The sequence below is a fragment of the Ambystoma mexicanum genome, chromosome 10 (assembly GCF_040938575.1).
Source record: "Ambystoma mexicanum isolate Mex_15411 chromosome 10, UKY_AmexF1_1, whole genome shotgun sequence".
Classification (NCBI taxonomy): domain Eukaryota; kingdom Metazoa; phylum Chordata; class Amphibia; order Caudata; family Ambystomatidae; genus Ambystoma; species Ambystoma mexicanum.
Genome location: NC_090932.1, coordinates 921,930,192 through 921,951,676, shown reverse-complemented (window position 1 = coordinate 921,951,676; position 21,485 = coordinate 921,930,192). Strand labels below are relative to the sequence as shown.

General features: G+C 45.4%; 1 protein-coding gene across 2 annotated transcripts in view; it reads left to right on the top strand.

Annotated features, from left to right (window-relative positions):
* USP13 (ubiquitin specific peptidase 13) overlaps nt 1–21,485 on the top strand; it is a 748,772-nt gene that overhangs the window by 427,842 nt on the left and 299,445 nt on the right. For both annotated transcript variants that reach the window (XM_069618675.1, XM_069618676.1), the window contains exons 9-10: nt 16,098–16,169; nt 16,331–16,427. In XM_069618675.1, the coding sequence (XP_069474776.1) occupies nt 16,098–16,169; nt 16,331–16,427 (169 nt within the window). The remainder of the gene's footprint in view (nt 1–16,097; nt 16,170–16,330; nt 16,428–21,485) is intronic.

The window sequence follows — 21,485 nt, the reverse complement described above, 5'->3', positions numbered from 1 at the left end:
GGTGGTGACTGTGCTCCACTTCCTGGCCACAGGCTCCTAGCAGCATACTGTGGGGCAGATGCATGGCATCTCACAACCAGTATTCTCACGCACGCTGAACCAGGTACTCGATGCCCTCCTGAAGCTTGCACTTGAACACATATTCCTGCCACGGACTGCCCAGGAGATCGCAAACACCAAAGTTGCCTTCTATTCACTGGCAGGCATCCCAAGTAGCATCGAGGCCATCAACTGTACCCATGTGGAATTGGTGGTCCCACATCACAATGAAGTAGTCTACCGAAACCGAAAACAATTCCACTCCATCATTGTCAAAATGGCATTTGACGCAAACAAGATAATCACACATTGGTGTGCCAGATATCCCGGATCAACCCATGATTCAATGGTCCTGCAGAACTCGACCATACCACGCAACATGGAGCGACAAGCCGGACAGCGATCGTGGCAACTTGGTGAGTAGCAGGGCATGCACATGGCAGTGTGATTGTGGGGGGGGGAGATACATACTCCAACTGGGTGTTGACTGTCGTGCGTAGGACAAATGGACATACAGATGTATGCCAATGTCCATCAGGGAAGGCCAAATGTACTTGAGAAGACCCCACATGCAATTTGAAGCTGCACAACATTGAAAACAATCCATGTTTCAAAAGATTACACATCCATCCACACCTACATTGCACATCATGCCACACCACATAATACACAAATCAGCAACATGCCGTCAAGACAGTCATACAGAATTAGGGCAGCACAACATCAATACAGCAATGTGCCCTTGAATGCATGCAAAGGGATCACCCCTAGCCATAGCATCGAACCAAACACCTATAGCACCACTGAAGTGATGCTTCACAGCATGGCAACACGGATGTCCGAATGGCAGTACACTGGCAGTGTGGTACTATATTTGCCTGGGCCCAGGGACACCTGAGACCTGGCCTCACCCAGGACATTTCTATTACTGTCGGAGGCATGATTCGGGCATGTCCACTTGCACGGTAGAGCTCAGCTTTGCACATTGCAGTCACGCAGATCGTCTGCATGCATGCTGGTAGTTGTGATTTTCAATCACAATGCAAAGACAATTTGTGTGACATGTACAGGCTGCACCAGAGGTGACCGGTAACAGGTAACCATTCTTCACCCCATACAGGCGACGCCGGCTATCCCCTGAAGAGGTGGCTCCTAATCCCTGTACGGAACCCACACAACCAGCAGGAAGAGGACTACAATATTGCACATACCCGTACCCGCGTCGTGATAGAGCAGGCATTTGGCCTTTCTAAGACACAGCTCTGGTGCCAAAGCGGGCCGGGTGAGGCTCTCCTGTACGGCCATGACAAAGTGCCGAAGATAACCATGGCATGTGTAATGCAGCACAAAATGTGCATCAGACGGAATGTGCCTATGCCACCTGACATGGACCTGCAACCACCAGATGAGGATGATGTTGATGGGGGGATGAGGATGGGTGAAATGGTCCGCCACGACATGCAAGAGGCGATGGCCAGGAGGGACACGATGTGCGTCAGCATCTGATGTATCAAATTTTATGAGATACAAGGGAGAACTATTATGGATGGAGATGGGTATTGTTGCCCTGATGCATGTGGTGAGGCCCACAAAGGACCCTCTCCCCAATAAAGTAAACATACACAATGATGAAGACCAAGCCTGTGTTTCAACTTCTCAACAGTGTATTGTGATCAGAATGTGAACAAAAAGTGCATGGCCGCAACTGTGCAAATGACCTTGCTCCCCCCCCCCACAACACTCCCAAAAACACCCTTTCCCCCCTCCCCCCACAACACTCCCAAAAACACCCTTTCCACCCTCCCCCACAACACTCCCAAAAACACCCTTTCCCCCCTTCCCCCACAACACCCCCATGTGAGCCTTATAGTGTGTACTTGTCCTGCTCCACATGTGCCACCTAGTCCTTGCTGGCCCTAATCCTCAGTGCCTTCTCCGCCATTGGGTGGTTGGAATGTCGTTGCGCCTCAGAGAGTGGCGCAGGGGGTTGTTTGCCGGGAACTCGCAGAGGAGGAGGTGCCCGGTTGATCCTGTGTTGGGGGTGGGTATTGGCGCTCAATAGCGTCCGCAATACGTGTCATGGCCTGCCTGAGTTGGGCCATTTCCTCGCAAATACTGTTCGTGCAGGCCTCCATGCCCTCCCTTGTCTGGCTTGCATACATACTGCGGTCATCCCTCAGACGGGCTGCCTCGGCCACATGCTGCCCAACCAGCGCAGTGATTTCTACCTGCCTCTGGCTGATGGTTGCAAGGTCATGTTGCGTGCTACGAGCTGTTGGGGTGGCTGCTGCGCCCTGGTCCATGCCTCTGGCATCAGGTGAGGACACCTTAGGGCTCCATGCCCCTTCCACAGTGTGGGTGGCTGATCCTCCATGGCTACCTGATCCTGATGATGGCCATGGGCTTGGCTCAATGGACCGTGTTGGGCTGGGGGTCTGGCTTCGATCCAGAACGTCAATTGCCTCCTCCTCGTCCGTAAGCGGTGCAGTGGCTGCTGCCTCACCAGTTGAACTGGTGGTAGCAGAGTGCGTGCCCTCCGTGCTGGTTTCACATGTAATGGGACACACTGCCGTGGGTGCAACCATAGCAGCAGCCGTGGCCTCAGGCTGCGTAGAACTGGTGCTCTTGCTGCCTTTGGCCCTCTGCTGCTGAACACTCCTCCCGGTTCCCCTTGAGGTGGTGGCGGTGTCCCCTGTCTCATCTCTCCTGGGCTTTTTCGTTGCTGGGGGAGCAGGTGTCGCAGTGCGTGGGTCTTCAGTGTCTGTCTGTGATCCTGTAGGGGTCAAAAATAGGGAATATCATCATTTATGGTTCAACGTGCCTTATGCAGAATGTTTACGTCATGCCGCTCTATGCATTGGGGCCTCTTTATTTTGGATTCCGGTAATGGGGATGTCGGGTGGGTCATGCCTGAAATGGGTCTGTGTTGCACGTGTATGTGGTGATGAATGCATGTATGTTTGTGGCTGGATCCATTGCCTGAATATGGACACATATTTGGGGGAGCCCTCACCCTTCACTGTGCATTCTTTGATGTATACACTCACCTCCATCGGATGAAGTGGCCACACCATGCTCCATGTCTCCAACACCCTCTACCGATTCCACACCAATTGTGGAGGCACAGGTCTCCTCCCACTCCCGGAGTTTCAGAGGGGAATCGGTGCCACCTCCTGTGCCCATTGCCAGCTTGCGATTCACTGACTGTATGTTTCAGACACGGACCGGGAGGTCGTCCCACCTCTTACGGCAGTCCTTGACTGTGCGGGTGGTGGTGCCCAACGCCCTGACTTTGTGGGCAACCTCTGCCCAGATGGCCTTTTTCTTGAGGAGGGTCTCCCGCCGCATGTCATTGCTGAAGACTACATTGCCATTTGCCGCAAGTGTCTCAGTGAGCATGATCAGCTCCTCATTGCTGAATTTTTCTTTTCGCTGGCGATCAGCAGCTTTTTTGTCGGCCTTGGGCATCTTCGGGCTATCCGGGATGAATTTGTGTTCGAGTTTCCTGGAAAGAGGTCCTGGATGCAGAGGATGGCAATGGATTGTGTTTTTAAAGATGGCCGCCGTGCTCTTTCCCGTTCCTGTGCGATGACGCCATTTCCGGTTCCGCATTTTAACGGTGTCCGCTAATAGCGGTGACCGCTAATGGCGGTGACCGCAATTTGCATGTAGCGTGAGGGCGGAGGTGCTATCAGCACTTTAGTCGAAGTCGATAAGGGACTTTTTGGGGACTTTTACGGCATGGCGGTAGGGTCATTACCGGCATGGCGCTTTGCTCGTGTCCGCGTACTCGTAATGGTACGCAATTAGCGGCCTCTTGCGAGGGCAGAAAAGCTAATAGCGCCATGCCGGTAAATGCCGTTTTTAACGTGTAATGAGGCCCATAGTTTCTAGACTAAAGCTAGTGTCTGGATTAGTTCACGTATGTATCAATTCTGGGTTAATCTCTGAATTTCTTGGCATTCTTGGTTTCTTTACAGAGCCACATTCTTTTATCACATTAAAAAGACCTTGGGTTCTTGTCCCTCAGAACGGAATGAATGACATGTCTTTTTATGGTTGTAGGTGAAAGGGTCGAATGCAATTGTTTCGAATGCAATAGTTTCGAACCAAAAGGACCGAAAAAAAGTCGAATATACGTTTATTTATTTATTTTTTGGGCCACCCCAAACCCTCGTTTTTAGTGTAAAAACCCTTTTTTTCGTATACAATAGTAAAACAAAAAATATTTTTTTAAAAGTCATTCAACTTTTTTTTTCTTCTGTCTTTTTGTTTCGAAACTATTGTATTTGGAAACAATGTATTCGACCCTTTGACCGGACACTTCTTTTTATAATTAATGCTAAGATATTAATCTGTTAATGTGCCAGATAGACTGTCTGTGCACTCAGTTTAGGTTCTTCGAGGTAAGGGTGAAGTGAGGTACCAGGAGCATAGAAGTACCGGTTCCTGTGCAGAAGAATACGTGTTGCAAAGCAAAAAAACAGCTGCTTTTTGAGTGATACCAACTAAGTTTTCTGTGTTGGTATGAAAACCACAGTACAAGGTGATCTCTGCACTGGCATGTATGAACAACAAACATCTATAGCTTTAGGATATGCAAACCCTGCCACAGAACCTCAAAGGTGGCACTTACACATATGGGCACTAGCGTGGTGACACTTCCCATAAGCCCCTTGATTCTGACACTGTTCTACCATTTACCTACCAGATGGTGTGAGTCTAAGGAACTCTCTCAAAGGTCACTGCTGCAAAACATCCTTGTGTGATCCATGGCACCTTCAAATCAGAAGCCTGGATTCCTATTATTCAGAGATAAGACACATTCAGCCATAGTCAACCTCAACTGTTGAACACCAAAATTACAATTAGAACAACCAACCTTCCAGAAGGACTATCCATAGTGGTAGTCTTTCTTTTTCCTATTTGTTCATTTATAGAGGACACTCATCCCAATGAAATCTCAAGGTTTCTGACAAGGTTCAAGACATAATGATAGGACAGATGGCAGGGTTCAAAGGACTTGTGCTAGAACAATAGTTTAGTACAGATCACACCCACATGCTAGCCCATGCACATTTATGGAAACTTGAACATACCTGGAGTATTCCCTAGGGCATCAATGGAAGCCAAAGCTAGGAAAACTACCAGTAGGAAGGTGTTCCAAGGGTAAATAATAATGCAAATCAGTTCCACATCCAATGCCATGGATCCAAGGAGGAGAACATCCATGCAAGGTCACTACTATAAACAAACATTGATATAATGGCAAATTCCTAAAGCAATCCGGGTAAACAAAGCCAAATTCCATATCCCAATGTTCCTAATCCATACAGCAGTCGCAAAGAGGACAGATCCAAAAGGTAATGCAGGAAAAAAAAGCGAAAATTTTTACAACAAGAGCACCCATTTCCAATAGCAGCCAAATCTTCAGGGGCTGTAGCAAAGAGGAGGTCCAGCAATGGAAATCGGAGGTCGGTAACAGGACAGCAAACACGAATAAACAACATGCAAAGAATGCTACTCGCGATTAGTGTTGAGGAGCAGTGCACTGTTCCCTGTGGTGTCCTAGATCAGAGAAACTCTGAAGCACTTTCTGGCATCCTGAAGAGGTAAACGTGTCCTACATGGTGTGTGCTGTATGCCATGTGCGGTAGGGGAAGCTGGGAAATTGAGTTTCTGGTGCTGTCTGCAAGCCATGAAACCAGAACCATGTATTGCTACACAGTGAGCCCAAATGCACTCCAAAGGGAATCAATGTCCCACAAACAGTTCAATATTTCACAAATGTATCATTGCCTAAATAGATGGCATATCAACTTATTATTTCTTTACCTTTAGTTCAGTGTAATCACTTTACTGATTATCCGAGATTCAATCCCCAAAGGTAAAACACATACAAAAATAATTTTTTATAGCAGATCAAACGTAATTTCAAATGGTATTAATAGCAACAATAGAGTTCTTTGTATGCATGTTGTGAAGGTATATCAAAACCTCCCTACTCCCTCGGTCGGGTATAGAACATAAAGAGTAAACAAAAAATTTCCAGATTCCAGACAAAGGCTCTCATTCTGAGTGGGGCGGTAAGGGATACCGGGCACCGGTAAGGAGACCGGTGCTGGTAATCCCTTACCGCCCTACTACAAGGTCCCTTAGCGGGTCCCTTCCTTAACGCCTGGTCTGACCAGGTGTTAAGGACGGGACCCGCTAAGGGACCTGGGCGCAAATAACGGACTTGGCATACGCCGGCCCGTTATTTGCTCCCTCCACATTTCCATTGAGCCCTATGGGGGCTCAAATGGGAATGGGGAATGGTTTGGGGAATGGGGACTTACCGGTCCCGCCAATGTCGGACTGGACCAGTAAGTCCCCATTTCGCCAATGATTGGTGGTAGTCATGGCGCAAATAGCGCCATGACTACCACCAACCTCGGAATGAGGGCCAAAGTGTTAACAGACTTGAGTGTTCCTGCAATTTCACATAATCAGTCTCTTGGGGTAACTCATATATCCAAAAGCAAGCCCCTTCTAGGTGTCAAAAAAGTAACCAACGCGTTTCGGATCATCGATCCATCTTCAGGGTTAGGGCTTCAATGTTCCTAATCAAAACACTTCCTTTATGTGGATCCTAGGGGCAATGAGAACAAGCATCTATTAGGGAATTTGAATGAACATAAATACGTCTAGGTAAGTAGTAAAACCAACTAACCTCTTCAGTAATGTAGTGGGATCCACGTGACGGGCCAGATAATACAGGGTGATGGAACAGTGAATTGTCAATACTAACACGGACAGGACAGTGTTAAATTCTTGTATAAATTCGACTGATCTACTCATCCAGTCTTCCGGCGAATTTCCTGATGGACTGGGTAACAGCAGAATGCGATCAGGTACAGCCCTGGGAAAGGCAAAATCACTTGTTTTTACTGAGCGCAAGTATAGCTATTAGAATCCGCTGGGACAGTCCATCACCAAAAGGATAAGGACCCAGGTACAGAGTTAACTCAAAAATTAATCATTCATATTAAATGATATTCAATTAGAATAGTAGTTCCAAATTGAGCGTGACAGGCATGAGTTTAGCAAGACCGAATGCATCTAGCTAGAGTCTCTCATATCTCGTTCTACGTGATATAATCATTGCTTCAAACTGGATCAAAAATGTAACAAAGTAGTGACTGCCAGATAGTACCGACGTGATGGTACCGACGTGCTAAAAGCACGTCAATCCTACCTGATTTCTAGAACACACAGCACGACCTGACTGCAACGAGAAGCATAGTCTGTGTGAGCCGTGTGTTATACGTTACCCTGGCAACCCCGTGCATGCGCGCCAGGTGTCAGGATAATGTACATCTTGGTGGGGGAACGACGCTACGTGTCGTTCCCCAGACAACAGGGGGCGGTTCCTGAATTCATCTTTCCTCCAAAATACGACTGCATGTAACAGTCTACTGTGGACCAATAATTAAACGTAGACAATCCATGTCATGATGTCCGGATCAGTGTAATACAAGCCAAAAGGTAATTAAAGTCAAATTGGCCTAATCTTCACATACCTTGACGGGACTACGGAGGCAATTTAGCCTCAGATCCCTCGAAGTAAACAACTGCTTGAAAGGGCAAATAAATAGAGCCTGAGGGCTGACGATAGTTTGGCTGAAATTCAGCTGAGGGCGCGTCTGAGGGCACAACCACGGTTCAAAAGAATCTGCGTGGTGCCCCCATGACGCGTCTGCTACATAAGTATTGTTGATAGTCCCAGGGGCATAGCCCCCGTGTCCAATCAAGTATGATTGGCTGGTCCATTAATGCTCACTACCCCTAATATATTATTATAAATAAACTGTTGTTTAAAGCTGTATAGACTTATTGTCGTAATGGACAACTAAATGTCCTAAAGTGCATTCAAAATCCCAAAAATGCTCAAATGCCCAAATCAAGTCATTACATTTTGAAAAATAGTCATAGGTTAAAACATTCACTCCTCATTGACCCCCTACTGGGTCTAACAATGTGTTTTACCGTGTTGAATTAAATACATTTATAATGATTCCACAAAAGCAAAGCTCCAACAAAGCAATCTGACATATACCGTAAGACATATCAGGACCAGAGTACCTCCCTCCACATTTGTCACATTTGTATAATGTAGTGACACTGGACAATCGACACGTACGAGACCATAGACCATAGTATCGGAAACATGTTAGGTATACACATTACTAGTGGCTCTCAACATACCTCTTGACCTATTTCAAACATCTCAATGAAAGTATTTATACAAAGCACATCAAATCAAACTCTGTGTTCATGCCTCTAGGGCACAATGAGCCCAAAAGTTCAATCCATAAAATTTCACGTTGAAGAAATTTGTGCTGCATGTCCCCACCTCTGCTACCAGGCGTAACCTGCTGTAGAATAACACATTTCAATTGTGCAATAGTGTGTCGTGCTTCACCAAAGTGTACTGCTACAGGAGATTTCTGACTCTTGGTGTGAATACTGGACTTATGCTATGTCCAGCGCGTTTTCACTTTTCTGGTGGTCATCCCTACGTAATAAAAGCTGCAGGGGCATTTTAGTGCATACATCACATTCAATGCATCACAAGTGCAGGAGTGCTTTAACATGATTGGTTTTCCAGAGTGGGGATGAGTTATGCTGTTGCCTTTAATGATGTTCCCGCAATGCTGGCAATTATGGCATGGGATAGTTCCCTTGAATTGGTTCAATGTTTGAGGGGATGGTACCTCAGCTTTAACCAAACTCTTACATAGGGACCTGCTGTTTCTATAGGCAAATGTAGGAAGATTCTGAAATAGTTGTTGTATTTGTGGGTCCATTCCCAGCATTGGCCAATGCTTTTGTATTATTCTCTTAATCTTCATACTTTGGATAGAATAAGTAGTCACATACACTAGCAGTTCTCCAGATTTAGTTGGTTTTGGTACAAGTAGTGTCTCTCGTTTGATTTCTCTAACTGTCCCTGCCACATCAGTGATCATTGCCGGATTATAGCCTAGAAGCAATCGAATGGCTGCTATTAAGATCTGAAAATTGCCAAGGTGATAGACTTTTTGTCCTCACCCTACTTAAAGTAGTTCTTATGAATAATTTTTTAAGTTTCAGGATCGCTTTTTTCTACAAATATCAGGTACTAGCATGGGAGCCGCTATGGCACCATGCTATGCAAATGCATATATGTATTACTTGGAGTATGAACACATTTTGTCGTCACCTAGATGGATGAGACATCTCTCGCTATATGTCAGATACATTGACGACATCTTTGGGATATGGACAGGACTCCAAGATGAACTACAGGAATTCTACAAAATGATGAACGGGATGCACCCTCAGATTAAATTCACAACTGAAACAAGCAGCACCAGTATTCATTTTCTGGATGTGGAGGTTTATGTTGGTGAGACTTCACTTGAGACCAGAATCTACACTAAACAGACCGATCGGAACAGTCGATTACTAGCCACCAGTTTTCATCCTAAGAGAACTGTGGACAGTGTACCTCTTAGCCAGTTTTTCCGTTATAGAAGTAATATTTCAGACAGTACTGAATATGAACGGCAATCCTCTCTACTGGAAACCAAGATTACGTCAAGAGGCTATAATCCGGCGATAATCACTGACGTGGCAGGGAAAGTTAGAGAAATCAATCGAGAGACACTACTTGTGCCAAAACCAACTAAGTCTGGAGAACCGCTAGTGTATGTGACTACTTATTCTATTCAAAGTATGAAGATTAAGAAAATAATACAAAAGCATTGGCCAATGCTGGGAATGGACCCACAATTACAACAACGATTTCAGAATCCTCCTACATTTGCCTATAGAAACAGCAGGTCCCTCCGTAAGAGTTTGGTTAAAGCTGAGGTACCATACCCTCAAACATTGAACCAATTCAAGGGAACTATCCCATGCCATAATTGCCAGCATTGCGGGAACATCATTAAAGGCAACATCATAACTCATCCCCACTCTGGAAAACCAATCATGTTAAAGCACTCCTGCACTTGTGATGCACAGAATGTGATATATGCACTAAAATGCCCCTGCAGCTTTTATTACGTAGGGATGACCACCAGGAAAGTAAAAACGCGCTGGACAGAGCATAAGTCCAGTATTCGCACCAAGAGTCAGAAATCTCCTGTAGCAGTACACTTTGGTGAAGCACGACACACTATTGCACAATTGAAATGTGTTATTCTAGAGCAGGTTACGCCTGGTAGCAGAGGTGGGGACATGCAGCGCAAATTACTTCAATGTGACATTTTATGGATTGAACTTTTGGACTCATTGAGCCCTAGACGCATGAACATAGAGTTTGATTTGATGTGCTTTGTATAAATACTTTCATTGAGATGTTTGAAATAGGTCAAGAGGTATGTTGAGAGCCACTAGTAATGTGTATACCTAACATGTTTCCGATACTATGGTCTCGTAAGTGTCGATTGTCCAGTGTCACTACATTATACAAATGTGACAAATGTGGAGGGAGGTACTCTGGTCCTGGTATGTTTTACGATGTATATGTCAGATTGCTTTGTTGGAGCTTTGCTTTTGTGAATTCATTGTAAATGTATTTAATTCAACACAGTAAAACACTTTGTTAGGCCCAGTTAGGGGTCAATGAGGAGTGAATGTATTAACCTATCACTATTTTTCAAAATGTAACTATTATTTTTCAAAATGTAATGACTTGATTTGGGCATTTGAGCATTTTCGGAATTTTGAATGCACTTTAGGACATTTAGTTGTCCATTTCGACATTAAGTCTATACGGCTTTAAACAACAGTTTATTTATAATAATATATTAGGGGTAGTGAGCATTAATGGACCAGCCAATCATACTTGATTGGACACAGGGGCTATGTGCCTCGGACTATCTACAATACTTATGTAGCAGACGCATCATGGGGGCACCACGCGGATTCTTTTGAACCGTGGTTGTGCCCCCAGACGCGCCCTCGGCTGTATTTCAGCCGAACTATCGTCAGCCCTCAGGCTCTATTTATTTGCCCTTTTAAGCAGTTGTTAAATTCGAAGGATCGGAGGCTAAATTGCCTCCGTAGTCCCGCCAAGGTATGTGTGGATTATGCCAATTTGATTTTAATTACCTTTTGGCTTGTATTACACTGATCCAGACATCATGACATGCATTGTCGACGTTTAATTATTGGTCCGCAGTAGACTGTGTTACATGCAGTCGTATGTTGGAGGAAAGATGAATTCAGGAACCGCCCCCTGTTGTCTGGGGAACGACCCGTAGCGTCGTTCCCCCACCAAGATGGCCGTTATGCTGACATCTGGCGCGCATACGCTGGTTTGCCAGGGTAACGTATAACACACGGCTCACACAGACCGCGCTTCTCGTTGTGGCCAGGTCGTGCTGTGTGTTCTAGAAATCAGGTAGGATTGACGTGCTTTTAGCACTTCAGTACCATCACGTCGGTACTATCTGGCAGTCACTACTTTGTTACATTTTCGATCCAGTTTGAAGCAATGATTATATCACGTAGAACGAGATATGAGAGACTCTAGCTAGATTCATTCACACATGCCTGTCACGCTCAATTTGGAACTATTATTCTAATTGATAATCATTTAATATGAATGATTAATTTTTGAATTAACTCTGTACCTGGGTCCTAATCCTTTTGGTGATGGGCTGGCCTAGCGGATTCAGATTCTAATAGCTATACATGCGCTCAGTACAAACAAGTGATTTTGCCTTTCCTAGGGCTGTACCTGATAGCATTCTGCTGTTACCCAGTCTATCAGGAAATTTGCCGGAAGACTGGGTGAGTAGATGAGTTGAACTTATACACGAATGTAACACTGTCTTGTTCGTGTTAGTATTGACAATTCACTTTTCCATCTCCCTGTTCTATCAGGTTCGTCATGTGGCTCCCACTACATTACTGAAGAGGTTAGTTGGTTTTGCTACTTACCTAACACCCTAGACATATTTATGTTCATTCAAATTCCCTAATAGATGCTTGTTCTCATTGCCCCATAGCATCCACGTAAAGGAAGTGTTTTGATTAGGAACATTGAAGCCCTAACCCTGAAGATGGATCGATGAATGAATGGAACTAGGGCATGGGACAACAACACAGAATATGTGGCTCCCTTTATAGCAAAGGATCTAAAATAGAGGCACTAGTGATGGGCCCTGAAATGTGCAGGACCCTCCCTATGCTTGGCCAAGGCTGCTGAGTGATGCTGTGCCACTCATTGGGTACAAACCAGGATCCCTGTTTTTCCTCGTTGGACAGAGATTATTCTTCAGTATGGTGATCAAAGGAACACATTAATTTAGCAAGCTAAGAGACGTTCTTCCACTACTTCATTCAAAGCATTGTGTGGATCTAGACGGATCGTTGATGTCTTATACAAGAGGCGACCTAAAACGTAAATTCAGCAATTGTACAGCATAGCCATGAATTTAGATAGACTGGCGCTTAGTCTGAAGCAGCACAAACACATAGCCCAGATTACTTTAAGTGATCTGAGATTGCGACAAATACGTGAGAGACAACCTTTTCGATGCAGCTTATTTGAAAATGATACATGTTAGCAAATAAGCACAGATCGGGTACTGGCTGCCTCTCCCAACTAACCCCTGCATCTTCCATCTTACATTACACACACAGGCCAAGAAAATACACATTAAATGCCCAGATGCTTCAACAGTCCCATCCCTCTAAACTAGCACTAGTAACATTTACATCTAGTCCTCCTAGCCACCACAGTACAGCCCTCCACTCACACACACGTTAACGCTTGCAGAGTGAATCCTGTTAGCAAGATGGCAAAACCATAGGCTCTTCTCTGGCAGCAATAAGCTTTATATCCTAATCCAACTCAACTTGAAATGTACTAAGCACACTGAGACTTTGTGCTTCTGGTATGCACACACCGCCACCTCATGTTTCACATATTGCCTCTGTGTCTCTCCTCAGTAACTATAACCCTGGCCTCTCTTGAACAGTGCCAAAAAGCCACCCACACGCCGGCGTCGCTCTATAGAGGACCCGGTTAAGTTACATTGCCTCTAAACACAATATATAGAAAATGATATTGAAAACAAAATCTAATAGATTGGATATATGTACTTTCACTGATATACACCATATCTTTGTCACTATAGCATTTGCTCGGGCCTATGGCTTGGGCCCCCGGGGCATTACAACCCGGTGAAGCTCACAAAGCTATTGCTTATTGCCATTAGCACCCTGAGGCTGAAATGCAGGATACTGACTGCAATTTCGTTTGTGTGAACCAGCGGGTCACGATGAGCGTGTGATCCGTTGATTCATACAAATGAATCCTCACCTAACATGGCCATGCATAGCCCATCTTCAATTTCCATGGCGGCCATGAGGATGGTGAGGTGCGGCACAGTTGTGGCACATTAGGCGAGTGGGGGCTTACTGGGAGTGGGTGGGGACTGGAATCCATGGAAGGTTGGTAGAGAGGAGCAGGTGGAAAGATGTCTGGCAGGTGCCGCTGCTGCTCGAAAATCTGGGCTTGGATCGTTAAATTCAGATGGGGTTTTGAGCAATCTGATTGAATCTAACAGTCCAAGCCCAAATTCTGAGCAACCTGGTTGATTGACATACCTGCATAGGGTGCTAATATTACTTTGTCACATTTTCCACCTGACCTTTACTAGTCCTGATGTTTAATTCTATGCTTTTGATTTATTATGTCCAGTTCTAGTGAATTCTGGGACTAGAGCCAGATGGAAGTAAATGTCATTAGGTGATAACACCTACAGAGGCAAACATGCCATCTGGTAGTAATGAGCTAGCCTTCGTTAACCAACTCAACCAAATTGGGGGCCTTTACCACGGGTTGGGGGGCTGTTGTCAGCCACTTTGGTCTGCCAGCATGGGTATTGGTGCCATTAGCACTGGGATGCTAGGATGCTTTCTTCTTTATGATTGGGAGCATAACAGGAGTGCAAACCCATTTACTACCTGCCGTGGAATAAACTGATTCTTTTTTTTTTTTCAAAAAGAGAGGAATTCCCTTAATTTTATTTTTGTGGTGGCCATTAAACTCCATAGGCTTGTTTTTTTGTTTAACCATATCTTTAGTTGTTCATTCTTCACCAAAATGTTTCATTATAATATGTCATAACACCACTTAATCTACATTTGTACCAACCTCCAAGAATCCTAGTGCCTTCAACCTCTGCGGGATGTACAATTGTGTCATGTCTTTACTAGCATAGTGTAAAAAGTGCGACCAAACATTGCGGAACTTTCTAAGAGAGCCTCTTATTAATGCTGTCAACATTTCCACATCCACCACCTCCCAAATGACACAGTACCACTGAATGATAGATGGGACTTTTGCCTTTTTCCATTGTCTGGCTATGCATGGTTTGGCTGCTGGCTGCTAGCATTAGAATGGCCCATAGCCTTTCCAATCCTCCCCCGTGCCCTGCCTCCCCTGCAATGTAATCCCCAGAAGGGTCTCCGTTTCCGTAAATTCTCTGTCGATTCCCAATAACTGTAGTACTTTCGTTTTCATTTCCTGCCAAAAATGCCTGAGCCGTTGGCAACCCCACCAGATGTGTTCCATGGTCCCTACTTCCCTGCATCCCCTCCAACATTCTGCCGGTGATGAGGGGTATAACCGGTGGAGCTTCTCTGGGTTACAGTGCCACTGGTGTAACACCTTGTATTGCTGTTCTGTGCTGTGCTGACGTGTGCGAGGTGAACCAGCTTTTCAGCGCCCTATCCCATTCCCTGTCCGTAAATGCCTTCCCTCTCACCTTCCCCCATTTGTCCTTCATTGCCAACTCCTCATCCTCATCCTGTAAGAGTCTGTACATTACAGATATCAATCTCTTATTTTCCTCTGAGGTTGCTACTAGCTTTTCCCATTTTTAATGTTCCCTTATAGTGGCTTGTTTTTAACCAAAAGAAGGTGGCAGGTAATTCAGATGAGGGTGAGGAGGCGTGCTATAGAAATCTGAGGGCAAGCTTGTTTCGACAAATCCATCCCACATTCTCAGCTTCCTTAATGGCTAAAGCACCAACACAATGTGCTATTGAGAAGTAAATGATGATGAGAAACATCAGAAGTAAATTTGGCTAAGTAATGGAGTGACAACAGAGTTAATGGGAAATTTCTAGGCACGTGGAGGCACATTAAGGAATACGTTTCAGAATACAATATATTGTTGTAGGGTGTGCCCAATTGATGCGTGAGTTGGAAATGTTAGCTCCAATGCACGCTCATCAACCTCAAAGGGGAAACAGTAGTGCAGGAAATGTGCATTTCAAGTAAGTTTTGCAAATTCCTTGATACACTGGAGGAATTACACAATATGTATGGATTATTATGCTTTAAGATAGTTTTGCGTAGCAATAGATTGACAAAACATTACATAGTGATGTCGTGTTGGAGCCCCTTTGCACCCCCCATCATATTGTATAGTATACAAAGGGAATTGTGGAATGGGACCAACCATCATTGTATTGTGTATTTGGGGTGTTTTCCCTCTTTGCTGGAATTTCTCCATAAAGTCTCGGACAAATGAGTGCCATGCATGGAAGCTTTGTGATTTACATGTATGTATGTGTGTATGATACATGTGTGGGATTTGTATAGCGCAAACCTAACTGGGATGATCTGCTGTACATAAGGGTCACACCTTTGGAAGGGAAACGAAGTTGAAAAGATTTTCCACTGTGAGAAGACCTTTCCCACCCCATCAAACATGTTTCACTCCGGTGTCTGGGCCCCAGTGTAATGTGAGTTAGATTGTCCTTTGAATCACATTTGAAATATTACTGTAGTTAAGCTTAAATCATGTTCTTATCGTAATTTAATCAAATGTATTGCATGTGTTTTTGTCTTCGTCTGTATTGTTGTGGGGCACAAGAAAATGTGGTAATTGTAGCACTCTTCCTGCAAGCACCTCTTGGCTTACCTCTAGAATTGTGAATAAAACGGATACATGATCCACAGCCCTCCATTTTAATATCTTTGCCTCTTCATCTTTAATTCTCAGGTATGTGGGAAATCTTCCAAGAATATTTGACTACTCTCCTTTGGACCCAACACAAGATTTCAACACACAGATGTAAGTGCCCTGTTTCAGCTGGGAAATTGCCAGAATATGAAGGGGTTGATTAAGCATTATTGTGATGTTTGTGTAAAGCATAGGGAATATACTTACAGTTAAGGATTGGATTTTGTAATCTGCTGTAGTTTTCTAGAATTCTGTTTTCTATTTTTTCTCAGGTCTAAGTTGGGCCATGGTTTGTTATCAGGCCAATTTTCCAAGCCTCCCGTGAAATCTGAGCTCATCGAGCAGGTGATGAGAGAAGAAGAGCACAAGGTAATGCAATGAGCGTGTCGTTGATGGTAGGCAAGTGACGCAACAAGATAATAGACAATGAGCAGGTGGCGATGTCAGAAAAGGAATAGTCTTTGCAGTAGTACACAGTGTCCTTTTTGTGGCGTTGGTTCCTGTATTGTGTTCTGAAGGTGAACTTGAACGTTTTTTCTATAAATTCTATTTCTGTTTGTGTTCTTTCCTCATGGGTAGCCTCCACGCAGGTGCACATTTTCTCCTATGCGTGTAATAACGTGTTAGGTTCTGCCTTGGCTTACCACCCTCAGATCTTAACTTTCAAGGTACAAAATTTTCAGCACTTCTGCTGTTGCAATCTTAGAACGTTTTCCTTGGCTGTTGTAGTGAAATGATAAGCATGATTTAATAGGAGTGTGTACCACAGCAGGGAGATTATATTTTCTGATGGGCTGGCCTTGGTTTAGCCATCTCTTTCTAGGTGTTGGGACATTGGTAGTTTGATGTGCAACTTGTTTCACTTTTTGGAACATTTTCCAAAGGTCTTTCTAACGAGTCACACTTTTTCTATGCAATCTTAATAAATAATAATAATAATTTTGCATTTATATAGCGCTACGAACCCTCACGTATCTGAGCGCTGCTTATTATTACCCACGGTGTGTGTTGCTCATTTATCGACCTCGGAAGGATGAAAGGCTGAGTTTGGCCCTGCTGGGATTCGAACCTGCGTTAGCAAGCTCTGCAAGGATGTTAGAGCAGCGCTATACTCGCTGTGCCACTTGACTGGCTGAACTGCTACCCCCTCATCTTGGCGGAACTCAAAATCACAAATACCTTACGCTCATCTGCAAAAGCCAAATAAAAATTCTATTCAGTCTTCATTTTGTCATTGTTTGCACACTAGAATTGGGCAAATAATTTCACTTCATACTTTAGTTAACCTTAATGGCAAAGCCAGCCAAGGTAGGAAAATGGGTTTTGTCACTCTTAATGTGGGCTCTACGTTCAGAGACAGAGTGTTTAGTCTGATGACTTTAGGAACAAGATTCCCTCTGGGTAGGTTGGCCTCAAAGCTGAAGCTGCAGTGAGTCTGATGGTACTGCTTGGGAATCGGAAACTTGGCAGTTAATCGGTTAAATTGCCATGGCTGAGAAATTGACATTTTTTTCATTTTTTAAAAATGTATTTTCTGTTTATTTTGCAATACATTTAACATACACCAATCAACAGTTTAGTTGGTACAGTCATACTCTTACGTCCCGTCCCCTTTCATCCATACGGTATGGGCGTCCCTTCCAAGGGACGGGAGACGGAACCTTTTTCATTAGAAAAAATCTTCTGCCCCTTCAAATTTAGAGGCGCGTGGGTTTGCGGTCCAGGGAGCATGCGCTGCCCTGACTCCGCCCTCTATTGCCACACCTCAGTCCCCTTTTTCGCGTCAACGGGAACGGACCGAATTCACCAGCGCTCCTGGGTTTGGCTTTGGCCATGGAATTCCACGCACGGATACTTCTTCTTTGTCTTTTTTGTCTTATCTACCATTTAGGTACTCGGTCCTCAGGCGTCACGCTCCTCCGCGGCGCATGTTGACTTCTACAGGGTTCAGCAGGTGTCCATCCTGCAACAGGCTCTTCCCAACTTCAGACCACCATGTCCTCTGCCTACGTTGTCTTGGCCCAGACCACGGTTGGCAATCGTGTTCGCTGTCTTCGAAGGCACTGAAGAACAGTCTAGCCAGGTGGAGGGAGCTCTTCCAGAGGTCGCCTCCAGAGGATCTCAAGAACTTCGTGAAGCATCGAACCCTGCCCAAGGTAGGGCCGATATTTTCCAGCACACCCCGCAAGGGAGATTCCTTCCCAGTCGGGTCCTTCTACCGGCACGTGCACTGAGGCTGCTTCAGCTACCGGCCTTCGGGTCGAGGGATCCTCGGATCCTCCCGGGCGCAGTGTTGAGGGACTGGAAGGTTATTTTACTGGGTCTACACCTGAGGGGCTCCGCCCTTTTACCAGCACCATGGCCGAGGGGCTACGCCCTAATACTGGCAATATGTCCGAGGGGCTACGTCCTACTACCAGCAATACATCAGAGGGGCGCCTAAACACAGCTCTACCGACCTCAGGGTCGAGGGTGTCACACCTACCAGGCCTAGGCCCGAGGAGTAGGGTAGGTCTCGTGATCCACACGCAGGAGTCTTGGACGAGGCCAGGCCCAGCGGGCCGAGCACCACGTCACAGGCACGTGGCAGGCAACTTGACAAAATGGCTGCCATGCCAGAAAGAGGCACCCGTCCGACGCCATTCCATGAATTCGGCGAAGAACGAGTGTCAAGGTGGGACTGGTCTCAACCAGGTACAGTCTATCCCTCATTTGCGCAAGGCAGCTTTCCTTTGCATCCATATGGACAGGGTATGCTGTGGCTCCAGCAGCTCCCTGCTACCCCGTCATCACCGCCTGCCACCTGTTTGGCCAGTGAGGAGGTGCTCTTCGAGATGTTCCTCGGCCTCATGAAGTTACCTCAGATGGGGGTTATCATCAAAGACGCCATCAGGGAAGTCCTCCCCGCAATGTTAGAGGCACCACAGATGCCTCCGCTGAAGCACCAGGCCTCGGCGCAGCCACCTCCTCCGGCTACCCAGCCGATTCCACAGGGTACTCCACCGCAGCCTCCGCCGCCTCCTCAGCCTCCGGCCATGGGATCTGTACCCCAGCCTCCAGCGCCAACTACTCCTCCTCCTCCTCCACAGGATCCTCCAGATCCGCAGGATATGGATGAGGAGGAGAATCCAGACATGCCATCCTCATCCAGGGCCTTCCACGAAAGTCTTGCTCGTCTGGTGGAATACCTGGGCCTCCCCCAACCCGAGGTCGAGCAGCCGGCAGAGGGGGTTCTGGCTGAAGTCCTCAGGTGACGCCCCTCTGCCAAATCGGGGATTCCTATGCAGACTGATGTAGTCTCCCTGGCCAAGAAGGGCTGGCTCAAACACCATTCGGCCCAGCCGGTCAATCAACGCCTGGACGCCAAGTACAGGCAGATGGAGGGGGATACACTCTTGCTCTCGGCCCATCCTCAGTCACAATCCTCGGTGATCGCTGTGGCAACACTATACTACAACCCTCAGTCGTCCTCAGCCTCCTCCTTTGCGGTGCTGCTAGGCAAGGAGGAGAAGATCTTGGAGGCGTACTGCAAGAAACTCTATTCCAACCCATCCTTGCATCTTCGTCAGTCCAACGCAGATGCCATGCTTGCTGCCGCCATCCAAAGATTATGGCGGGAAATTGTGGACTTCCTCCTGTAAATCCCCACCCAGAGCCAATCACACTTTAAGGTGGGGCTAGCTGAAGCCAAGCTGGTGGCGCATGACCTCATGGAATCCACAGTGGTTCATATCGATACATCAGGCCGGGCCATCTGTATTGCACGGACATGTAAGTGGTTTCAACCCAGCACTCCACCTAAGTCAATTCCTAGAGTGAGATGCTCAGCTGGAACCCTTAATTATATATTTTTATGTCTAAAGTTCTTTTATTTCTGAATGATGTACCCTTATATCACGCCCCTCTCTTTGAATCCTCCCCGGTCTCACTGAACCAAGAAGTAGGTTGTTTTGCAAAGTTAAAAGAATTATTTGATGGATTTAAACACGATATATATCACACTATTAATATTGATACAATGATCACCAATGGGTGATATTACAATCAACAATCTCTTTAATCAGTAGGAGTATGGATGAGAAGAATAATGTAGCATAGAATAAAACTTTGTGTGGGTTCAATGAAATGCAATGATAGGAAATTAATGCAGCACAAAAATAAAACTTCATATGAATTCAATCAAATGCAATGTAATCACTCTTTCCCCCTGATATTTCTCAATCCCCCCTAATATGCAATATAGAGATGGAAGGAGAGAAAACAGGTTTCAGGAATAAACACTCTACAAATGCAGTTTCAATCCCATTTCCGCCAGCAAGTTTATAGAGAAACAGGAATGATTTCAAAACCGGTCAAATGCTTTTGAATGTGGTTTTGAATAAATGGGAAAAACACTAAAAATTTATTTAATTCTCTAAATTGTATTCAAAACTAGTGGGAGCCGCTTTGGCTAGCTTCAGGTAAACACTAGCAATGATGGTTGGATAACTAGCAGATAGGAAACTGAATTCAGAGGTGGAGTGCAAGAAATAGCTATTTTACATGTGATGACATTGAGCTAAATGCAAATTTGCGGCAAACTTTTCAGAGCGCGAGAAACGTGATTACAGAAAAACTACAAAGAGTTGGAATGCGTTTCTAGCATGTACGGTTCAGAAGTTATGAAGGTTTTAGTAGAGGTCGATTTTTCTCAAAAAGAGTCAAGATTTTCAATGAAAGATGCGCTTTTGAATATTACAAACAATAATTTTCTTGGCACTAAGGAGGCTATGAAGATGCAAGATACCCAAGGGTACAGCCACCAGAACAGGGTGCCTCTGCTCTGACTTTTGCCCGCCGAGACACTTGTCTTTCTTCAGCAAATATATTAGCGCAAAGATGATATTATCAATTAACAAAGGACTATATGGATGAGGGAAAGATTCAGAACAGACAAGAGTTTCCACAATGCAGTTTTGGATGTGATAGAATGGGTTGGATAGGATTACTTAAGGATAAGAGATTGGCTATGGACAATTCTATGCTAAATACTCACAACTATGGTTTTGGAATAGGCCCGTCAGGATCTGGTCAAAGGCTTTGGACTGGAATTCAGCTAGCCCACCAGACAGGATTCAGGCACCCGGTTCTGCACTCAGCACGGCACTCTGGTCTCTGCACAGCACTCTGGACTGGATCCGACAGGTTGGTTCTGGAGTTTACAGCTATTTGGTTTCAGCTCTGCTCTACTGGTTTGGATCTCTGGGTTCTGGGAAGAGTTCTTGGCGAGAAACAGAAAACAGCACAGCCAGGCTGTTAAATTTTTGATGTGCCCCTTGGAAGTCTGGGGTAAAATTAGTTTGCAAGATTTTAAAGGCCAAGCTGAGCAGGGTTCAGCTTTGGAATTGGGCCTTCTGCTTTCAGAGTTCTGGAGACTTGGATCTGGGT